Source organism: Zingiber officinale, chromosome 7A (assembly GCF_018446385.1).
Source record: "Zingiber officinale cultivar Zhangliang chromosome 7A, Zo_v1.1, whole genome shotgun sequence".
NCBI lineage: Eukaryota > Viridiplantae > Streptophyta > Magnoliopsida > Zingiberales > Zingiberaceae > Zingiber > Zingiber officinale.
Genome location: NC_055998.1, coordinates 127,640,415 through 127,651,439, shown reverse-complemented (window position 1 = coordinate 127,651,439; position 11,025 = coordinate 127,640,415). Strand labels below are relative to the sequence as shown.

At 45.1% G+C, this 11,025-nt stretch overlaps 1 protein-coding gene across 1 annotated transcript; it reads right to left on the bottom strand.

Moving 5' to 3' along the window:
- Nucleotides 1-8,317: 8,317 nt before the first annotated feature.
- On the bottom strand, nucleotides 8,318-10,665 carry LOC122002469 (L-type lectin-domain containing receptor kinase SIT2-like). The gene has a single exon (XM_042557646.1). It carries the CDS (start codon nucleotides 10,600-10,602, stop codon nucleotides 8,596-8,598), a length of 2,007 nt encoding a protein of 668 aa, XP_042413580.1. The 5' UTR covers nucleotides 10,603-10,665; the 3' UTR covers nucleotides 8,318-8,595.
- Between the last annotated feature and the right edge of the window lie 360 nt (nucleotides 10,666-11,025).

Below are 11,025 nucleotides of genomic sequence, written 5' to 3'. Positions count from 1 at the left end.
TGAATCCTTGTTTTCCTTCCCTTTCTCTACTTTATGGCTGAATCTCCTCGTCCTCCCTCGTCCGTCCCCAGGCTCTGGTATATCTCTATCGAATCTAAGTTCAACGGTGACGAGGTCGACCAGATGCAGCTAACATATCGTTTCCCCGAGGGTTATAAGATTGTCATCCTGTCCACCTACGATCGTCCTCAAAAGCCTCTTGATGGTTTTCTGCCCTTTTTTAAGGATCAGTTTGTAGCCGACCTGCGCATTCCCATTCACCCCTTTTTCTCTGAAGTTTGTAAATATTTTCATATTTCTTTGTATCAATTAGTGCCCAACTCTTTTAGACTACTATTCGGGATAGTCATACCGTTCCGCCTACACGATATTCCTTTGGTACCCCATGTGTTTCATTATTTCTACTAATTGTAAACTATCCGAGCCGAGCACCTTTCTATTTCAAGTCCGAATGGGCGTCGTTTACTTTGATAAAATGCCTTCCTCAAATAAACACTGGAGGGAACATTACTTCTACATCCGTCTCCCCGTCCAGCCTGAAATCTCGACTGACTGGCAAATAGAGTTGGCGAAGTCTCCTCTGGTCAGCCTGTATCGAGACCGGTCAGACTACCTTCAAGCAGCTGCAAGCCTGGCCGGTTAGAAATATCACATACACCAACTGTTATTGGAGAGGGTCCTGTATATGTTTGGGCTAAGCCCTTTTCGAACGCGGCTGCCCCTCCCCCTAGGTAGGTCCTCTTTCTTCTTGTCGTCCTTGAATCTAACTGATTTTTCATCCTTTCTTGCAACCCAAATCATCTTGAGGGCATGACTAAGTGGCAAGAGCAAGCCTGCCGATGCGGAAATCAATGCCAAAGGTGTCATTGAGTTAGAGAGTCGAGGCTTGTTGTCGGTCGAGCACTCGGAAGAGCCGATTGGTGAAGAAGCGGAAGCCAGGTGGCGGCTAGCGACGTCGCGACCACAACTGGCGAGCTACCCTTGAGCGATAATCTATAGCGTCGATCGCGGTGCCTTCGAAGTCGACCACTTCAGGTGAGCTGCTAATCCAACGTCGCAAGAGTCACCGGGAGGAGGCTTTTTCCTGCTCGGCCACTTCAGCCCTCTAGCCCTCTGCTCCTTCAACCTCCCATCATCCATCCGAGTGGGGCGAAACTTTATCTTCGTTAGTCCCTGAGAGGGAGGCTGCCTTACCTACCCCTCCATTCTCTGATTGGACACCTTCTTTGTCTGCGTTGCCAATCGGGACGATATGTGTATCGTCGGTTGTCTACTTGTTGTCTCCGCCCACTAGACCAACTGATGAAGTATCCATAATTCGCTCCTCCCCCAACTTGATGAGAAAGATGCTGAGCTGGCTGCTCTTAAGGCTGAGTTGGAGGCGTCCAAGTCAGCTTTTGACAAGTATAAAGAAGAGGAGCCTGACCGGTTGGAATCTTTCAGAGTTAATTATCTTTGCTCTGATACTTTTAACGAGATATTTCCTGACCAGACTCTCCGCATCTTCGACTACGGCATCAACATCACCCTCTGCCAGTTGAAGGATGGCGACTACCTTTCCCCTGACTGCCGAGCCGCATTATAAAGAGGGAGCAGATCACCGAGTCGCTTCCGGATGACGTGCTCAATTACCTTGCTTAGTTTCCTTTCCAATCCTCTCATCAGCTTTTTATATTTTCCTCAAGTAGCTTGTAAAAATTTCTAAGTATCAATCAATGCATGCCCATTCGACAATTTAATATTCTCTCTTCTACCGTGTATACCACCAGGTCGAGCGACTCAAGAGTCTTGAGATGTCAGAATTAAGTGCACTCATGACATTGCCGAGCGGCTTGTGAATCTTTGATACGCTCGATCTGTACCCCGCGACTAATAATCTAGAGGCATGAGAGCCTGCTACTCGCTTATAACTCACTCGATCAGGTCGAGAGTTTAACACTTAGGTGCGAGGGCTTTGTTCGCTTATAACATGGCTGAACGGCTCGTGAGTCTTTGACATGCACAGTCTAAACCCCGTTGCTATTAATCTTGAGGCACGAGAGCATGCTCGCTTATAACTCGCCCATTTGGGTTGAGAGTCTTTGACACTTAGGCGTGAGGGCTTTGCTCGGTTATAACATGACCGAGCGGCTCGTGAGTCTTTGATACGCCCGGTCTGAACCTCGTGGCTATTAATCTTGAGGCGTGAGACTATGCTCGCTTATAACTTGCCCGATCGGGTTGAGAGTCTTTGACACTTAGGCACTAGGGCTTTCCTCGCTTATAACACGGCCGAGCGGCTCGTGAGTCTTTGACACTTAGGCTACGTTTGGTAGGATGAAATCTGGCATTGATTACTTTGTTTAGTACAGTTTTAAAGCTGTAATGTAATGTAATCTGGATTACAAAACTTAACAAAGTTTTGTAATCTGGATTATAAGGCCAACATCATGTAATCTGATTACATTACGAGGTCACCGTTTAACTAAAATTTAAATGCCAAATATACACCTAGTCCATTTTCGGCATCAATCGGTCATCGATGTTGCTTCTGCTGTCGGCTTCGGGCGTCGCGCTGGCGGGCGTTGGCTGCCGGCTTCGGGTATTGTGCCGGCGGTCGCCGGCTTCAGTCGTTGCGCCGGCGGTCGACGACCGTCGCCAACCGAGCGTTGCCGGTCGAGCGACCGTTGCCGTCGTCGCCGCCGCCGCCATCACCACCACCGCCGCCGGTTGCCGCCTCCCGGCACCGTCGGTCACCACCTCCGGGCGCCGCCGTCAGCCACTGCCGTCTATAGCCACCTCCAGGCACCGTTTGCCATCGCCGCTGACAGCCACCTCTAGGCATCGTCGACCACCTGTTGCAAGTCATTGACTGTCGTCGTCGGTCACCGACGTCGCTGCCACCACTACCGCTGGTTACTGCCACCTCCAAGCATTATCGACTGCCACCGCCGACCAGCACCTCTGACTCCGACAGAGGTGTGTCGACTGTCGCCATCGGCCGTCGCCTGCGATAGAGGTCGTAGAATATTTTTATCATTTTATAATAATACAAATTACATTCCTTATAAAAAATATTAGACACTAAACAAAATAATATAATCACACTTGTAATTAAAGATTACATATATTACATTACCAAACGTAGTAACGTAATCAAGATTACATTACAAATTAGATTACATTACAAGTTAGATTACATTACGCCTAACCAAATGCAGTCTTAGGGGCGAGGGCTTTGCTCGCTTATAACACGGCTAAGCGGCTCATGAGTCTTTGACACACCCGATCTGAACCCCGTGACTATTAATCTTGAGGCGCGAGAGCATGCTCGCTTATAACTCGCCCGATCGGGCCAAGAGTTTTTGACATTTAGCGAATCTTTGTTTAAACTTCCCTGTATTCATAAAATCAATGGTTTTATAATTTACATCAATATTATTGCACGCTTACTAGCCCGACCTATAGGGCTGTAGGTGGTTTGCGCTCCATGGCTGATCGAGCTTCCTTCCGGTCTCATCTTACAGATAGTAAGATCTTGAGTTGAGCTTCTGTATCACTTTGTAGGGCCCTCCCCATGGCATCTCCAACTTAGTCATGTCGTCGACCGACTTCACTCTTTTCCAGATTAAGTCGCTGACTTGAAACGATCTGGGAAAAACTTGTCTGTTGTAGTTTTGCTTCATCCTCTGTCGATACACCATCAGCCGGACGACGATTTTATTTCTGACTTCATCTATCAAATCTAGCTCTATAAGTCGCCGCTCAGGATTATCCTCATTATACAGCTGTCACCAATCAGACTCTAGGCCAACCTCGACTGGCACCACTGCTTCTCCTCTGTACACCAAGTGGAATGGAGTAATGCCAGTAGCTTCTTGAGGAGTGATGCGATAAGACCATAATACACTCGGCAGCTCGTCCACCCAACTTCCTCCCATGTGGTCGAGCCGAGTCCTAAGCCCTCTGAGAATTTCTTTGTTGGTGACTTATGCCCGACCATTACTTTGGAGATAAGTCATTGAAGTGAAAGCCTATGTAATACCATAGTCGGCACACCACTTTCTGAGTCTCCATCTTTGAAATTTTCTTCCTTTGTCAGAGACTAGTTTATGAGGGGCGCCGAACCGACATACGATATTTTGTCATAAAAACTTGATAACCATTTGCTCTGTTATCTTGGTGAGCGGTTTAGTCTCTACCCATTTGGAAAAATAGTCCACCGCCACAAGCAGAAATTTTCTCTGACCGGTCGCCATGGGGAAATGTCCTATAATATCCATGCTCCACTGGTCGAACAGATATGACACAATGGATGCCTTTAGTTCTTCTATTGGTCGGTGCGGTATGTTTGGTACTTTTGACAAGAGAGGCAGGTGGACACCATCCAGGCAGCATCCACTTGTAAGGTAGGCTAGAAGTACCTGCTAAGAGGATTTTTTTTTTGCCAATGAATGACCGCCCGGATGACTGCCACAGGAGCCTTGATAAACTTCTTGCAAGATGTATTGGATGTCTTTCGATCTGACACACTTGAGTAGTTGCCTTGAGAAGACTCTTTTATACAAGTGATCTCTAATTAACGTGAATCGTTCGACCCTCTTTTTTAGCAACTGAGCTTGCTCTTGGTCGGCTGGCGTATTGCCCGACCGGAAGAACTTGGTCACAGGTGTCCTCCAGTCGTTCGAGGTCCCTCCTTCAGCCGACCTCTCGATATGAGCCACCAACACTGCCTGCTCGATGGGCCTATCCAGCACTACAGGGGTTAAGGAACTTACTACAGTCGAGCCTGCTTTTGTTGACTTTTGGTGCTTGGGGCGCCCAGATTCTGGGTGCCCGGAACCCTTCCGAGCGCTCGGAACCCAAGTTTTATCAAGATCGACATGGACTTTGACCGACGCATCGGGGATCAGGTTTATCCCATTCCAGGTGCCTGGAACGCTTCAAGGTGCCCCGAGCAATGCTATATAAGTAGTCATGCTCCCAAAAGATAAGAACAAAGATAATTACAAAGAAACATCACTAAGGTACACACTTAATGCATTTCCTAGAACTATTGAGTGGACATCATTAGTAGATGCTTACTATATATCTAAAGATTTAGAATTTGTTACCTTAGAAAAAATGTTTTCAACATTTGAAGTACATGAAACGAGATGTGCAGATACGAAGAAGGAGCCGAAACACAACATTGCCCTTAAGGCAAAGATGGATGAACATGATTCATAATCTTTTCTTGATGACGACGAAATGGTAATGATGGTAAGACAATTTAAAAAATTATTTAAATCTAGAAAAACTAACCATCTGCAGGGTAGAAAGAAAAGAACAATCAGATGCTACCACTGTAATGAAGAAGGGAACGTTAAAGACAACTACCCTAAATTGAAGAACAAAGATAAGGGTAAGAACAAGAAGCCCGTCCAAACGAACAAGCACAAAAGCCTGAAGGAGACTTGGGACGAAACATCGCCCGAATAAGAGATTGAGGCTTTCTCCGGACTTGCGTTAATGACAAGTCATCAAGACGACGAAAACAAAGCAAGCTCGTTCGAAATGATCATCGAGAGCATTGATGAAGTGGGCGACATCGGAAGAAATCAGTAGTTCAGGGGGAGCTACGAATAACGAGATCGACAAAGTAAGTAAGGTATGATTTGTTGGTCCCTTGGTGGCCGGCAAGAGGGGAGGGGTGAATTGCCCTACAAAAACAAATTTAACCATTTTTCGACTTATAGCTTAATAAAGAAAACTTGTAAATAAAAAAACTAGAGACTAATTATAGGCACAGAAACACAAGGAGACTTACTTGGTTTGCAATCAGAAGATTGCTAATCCAAAGAAAATGAAGCACACTTTTATGACGATCTCCTTCGGGCGGAGTAGCCTTTTACAACGTTAACACTCACAAATGAAAGTAGAATAGAAAGAAATGAATTAAAGTTGTTATATGAACTACTGAAAACAGAGCTATATTTATAGCACTATTCCGGACGCCTGGAAGGATTCCGGGCGCTTGGAGTGGGATAGAATTCTATCCCTGACGTGTCGGTCAACGAACAAGCCGAATTTGATAAGAGTTGCGTTCCAGGCACCCGGAATGGCTTCGGACGCCCGTAAAAAAAAGTCAACATGATTGACTTTTTCGGTCCGGACCCTCTGCTCCGGTTCTGCTCGCATCGGTCCGAGTCTTCCACTCCGTTTCTGCTCGCTTGGGTGATCTCGGCCATTCGAAATAGGGTTCACCCGAACCTAATTTCCGGCCTTCTCCTCGAGCAGCCTTCCTCCTCGGCTTCTCGTCCCTCAAACGTCGCGTACATTCTTCTCGTCCACCGGTGTACTCTTCCGCGGCACCTCGTCCCTCGGACTCACCGAGCCCGTCGGCTCTCTCCCGTGCCATCCTTCTCGCTAGTCACGTCTTCCGCTCGACTTCCTGTGCTCCTAAGCTCCTGCACACTTAGACACAGAAGTTAAACCAAACAAGACCTAACTTAACTTGTTTGATCACATCAAAATAACTTTGGGGTTCCAACAATCTCCCCCTTTTTGATGTGAGCAACCCAAGTTAAGGTAGGGTAAACAACTAAAGTTAAAGCAAAAATAAATTTTACAATAAAGCAAAAAAAGTAGAAAATTTAATTTTAAGCTACCTCCCCTAGACTTAATCTTTTTCTTCTCCCCCTTTGATCATATAAAAAATAAGGTACAATAAAAATCTAAGGGTAATTTTTAGGGGTGTAAATGAACCAAGCCGCTCATGAGCTATTCGAAGTTCGATTTGTTAAAAGTTCATTTGAGCTCGTTTAATGAGGCTCGTTAAGATAAACAAGTTAAGCTCAAGTTTCACAATATTCAGCTCGTTAGCTCGTGAACATGTTCGTTAAACTCATGAACCAACTTTTAAATAAAAAATAATAATTTTGATATTGAATTTATAGATTTTACAATTTACTTATGAAACATATAGACAAATATATTAAATTTATTTATTAGAATAAAATTATAAATTTTAATAAGAATATTATAATTTTCTCTAAATATATAATTTAGTTTTTAATGAATATTTAAATTTATAATTTATGTTTATTAAGCTCGTTTAGACTCGATAAAAGCTCGAATAAGATCGTGAGCCATGAATATATTCGTTAAATAAAGTTCGAGCTCGGTTCGATTATAAACGAGTCAAACTCAAACACTCAAGAGTTCAGTTGGGTTCGGCTCGATTACACCCTTAGTAATTTTTATAAAACTCTAAATTTTCAAAAAGATTTTTTTCAAGTAAGAAAAAAAATTTCTAAGAAAATTCTGATTTTGGAAATATTGAAAATAATTTTGATAGCGCTAACAATGTAATACTTTTAGAAACATTTTCTAAGAACAAAAATGAAAAATTTACTAAAAAACTTTAAGGAGTTAATTTTTTTTTTTAGAAATTTTGGTAAAGGAAATCTAAAAAAGAATTCTAAGTATAAAATTTTCTAAGGAAATTTTTTTTTAGGTTTAGTAACTTAAAAAATTTAAGTTAAACACATTAAAAAATTTTAACAAAAATAATTTAAATGAAGTTTTTAATTTAAAGACAAATTTCTAAGTGACATGAAATTTTTTTTAAATGAAGTTTGTAATTTTAAAAATTTTAACAAATGTTAAACCTTTGATAAATATTGAAAGTATTTAATTTGATTAATTATTTCATACAATATAGGGTTATTTCTACAGAATTAATCAGATATTTTCTAGGGATATAAGATTTTGTTACTTTTCTATTCTGATCTTTGTGAAATCTTTTTTGTGAAATATATAGTACCAATTTAATTCTCTATAGTTTCTAAAAGCAGAAATATTTGAACATATAGAATTTTTTAATTTTTCTATTTCTTTTTTTAATTTAACATTTTCAAATTTTACTTTTTTTAAATCTTCTATCAGATTTTATTAAAATTCAAAATCTTCAAGTACCAGCAACCGCAAAGTCATCCATCCTCGTCGAGACTTTTGCCCTGACTTCTCTCCCTCCGGACATTAAAAGCCAATGATCTCCCTAGAACGTATTCCGTGGTGGTTGGCCGGTTACCTTTGCATTACCGGCGGATCCTTCTTAAGATCCTGTCATATTCTTGGTTGGATCTTCAGATCTTATGAGAAGAAAAATAGGCTGCCAATACCCAATCAGGATCTGAGTATTTCGGGCAAGAAGAGTCAAGTAGCACATGTTTGAGACGTCTTTGATGTGAGAGCTCTTGTTTTTAAAAGAATTGCTCTCAGATCCGCTATCTCATGATAAAGATTTGGGACAGAGTTCCATAGAACCAGGCATTCGAAAGCATGCACACACTTCTGTTTTGAAGATCTGAATGCTTTATTAGTCGATGGCCTAAAAGCTCTAGGGAAACTTTGAAATCGAGTGATGCCAGTGGCAGGACAAAAGATTGGATGAATGGCAAGAGATATATTGTTAGCATGTTGAAGTAGGTTCCCATCATTGTTTTCTCGCTATTGAACTGAACATAAACAGAGTTCAACGATCTTGTGAAAATAAATAGAGCCTGCATTCCTGGTGCTCCTTGCTAATCAAGAAATCTCCACACAAATTTGGTAACTTCTCCTTTTGTACTGTCACGGAGCTCTGGCAACAGAAGATGCTGTAGCCACCGAAGATGATGACGGATACGACGTCATGTAATCCTCAATACTCTTACTGCGCTGTAGCTCAATCGTTTTGAAGCTCAAGTACGTCGCCGCCAGCTCCGGCAGCGGCGAACTACCCTCCAAGTACTCCACCACCCGGCGCATGCTCGGCCTCGCCGCCGGCGACGGGTGTGCGCAGAGCAGCCCAAGCTTTAGAACAAGGTCCACCTCCTCTGCCACAAACTCCTCCCCCAACTTGGCGTCCCTCGTCTCGAGAATCGATCCCTTTCGCCAACCTTGCAGCACCCACTCCAGTACGAGCTGGTCGATGTCGGCGGCCCAATCCACCGCCCGCCGCCCGCAGGCGACCTCAAAAAGGAACGTCCCGAAGGCGAACACGTCGGTGGCGGCCGAGGGCCGCCCGGTCCGCACCAGCTCCGGCGCGATGTATCCCATGGTTCCGACAATGTGGGTAGTCTGCGGATCGTTGCCGTGGTCGTAAAGCCTCGCCAATCCGAAGTCGCCTAGCCTTCCGTTCATCTCGCCGTCGAGCAAAACATTGCTCGCTTTGATGTCTCTGTGGATCACCATTTGCTCCCAGTCTTCGTGGAGGTAGAGCAGGCCCGACGCCACATCTTTGATGATCTTAAACCTCGTAGGCCAATCGAGACATGGCCGGAGTCGATCGTACAGCAGCTTATCCAGGCTGCCGTTGGGCATGTAGTCGTAGACCAAGAGGAGTTCCCCCTTTCGCCGACAATAGCCCAGCAGCCGGACGAGGTTCCGGTGCCGGAGACGGCCTAGGCTAACTATCTCTGCGATGAACTCCTTCATCCCCTGCCTCGACTGATGAGACACTCTTTTTACGGCGACATCCAGTTTGGTCCTCTGTAAAACCCCTCGGTAGACCCTGCCGAACCCACCGTCGCCGAGTGAATTCTCCTCTGCGAAGCCGCCGGTGGCGTCGAACAAGTCCTTGTAGGAGAACCGGTGAGGACCGTACTCCTTCTCCCAGTCTTCGAGAAGTTCTGCATACTTCATCCTTCTCCTCACCACCAAAGCCACCACGCCGGCGATCGCCAAAACAACTCCGGCGGAAGCTAGCGGGATCCCGACCTCCAAAAACTTCGATCTGCCGCCGGATTTGGTTCGAGGAAGCGAAGGGAGCAACGAGTAGTCTAGAGCTCGCGCCGTGCCGTTGATCTTGAAGCTCCAGCCGAGCACATAGTGAGCCGTTTGATAAGAACCAGAGGAAGCAGAGAAGCCAACAAACATAGAATCCAAGAACACCGGCGAAAGATCGATCGACCTCGATATCAGCGGCCTCCTCGGCTTCGCCGTTCGAACTGGAGCCAAGGTAACATTGAGCCGCATGCTCTCTGCATCATATTCCACCCAAGCTTGCATGACTTGCTCGCCGATAAGGCTCAAATTCTGGAACACACCGGTGTCGTCGGAAAAGTAACCGGCGGGGACAGAAAAGTTGGACACCACGCCGTTAACATCGATTCCGACGTGGTTGCCGTTGATGTCGTAGAGATCAGGGTTAAAGATAGTGTCGAGCTCGACTGCGAAGACGTGGTTGGTGGAGTTACCATTGTTATTGGGATTGACGAGGCCCAGGAACTGACTTCCCAGTGCGCTGGAGAAGTTGTCGGATCCGGAGATCAAGAAGGCGAGGCCGTTGCCGCCGATGTACCGGTCTTTGATGATGGTGCCGAAGACGAAGGTGGTGGAGAAGGAGAAAACGGTCCCGTTGTGACGAGGGAGCCGGAATTGAATTTGCGACAGGTGTAAAGCATGGCCTCTCACCTGCCTCGTGTTGTTGGTGAGCCTCAAGAGGCCGTTGGAGGTTATCGTGGCGGTGCCGTCGAGGGTGAGGTTTGCTCCCCGGAAGCCGTTGAAGGTGAAGTCATCACCAGCGCCGGTAGTGACTCCGGCAGAGAGATGCTGGTGGAGGAGGAAGAGGAAGAAGAGGAAAGTGCTCTGCGACATGATGCCACAAATTTCAATCTTCTGGAACAGGCGAACAGCCTGTCTAGATTCAGTCCACTAGATTTAAGAAATCCAATTGATTCTAAATTATCCTTTTCCTCCAAAATTGACCATCGAGAAATCATGAGTCAACTAATGCAACCAAAACTAGAGACAGAAAAGTCCACAATCCTGACTTTTGCCTGACTTCTCTCCCTAACTTTTGCCGACGTTCTTTCTAGAATGTATTGTATTCCGTGGTGGTTGGCTATGCATTGTCGGCGGATCTTTCTTAAGATCCTGCCATATTCTTGGTTGGATCGTCAGACTGAACCTAAACAGAGTTTAACGATCTCATGAAAATAAACTGGTGTATTCTATGCATCTGCAAGCTCGTTCATTGTCCCACGAAATTAAGATTCCGTGGAAAAGGGAGAACTTGCC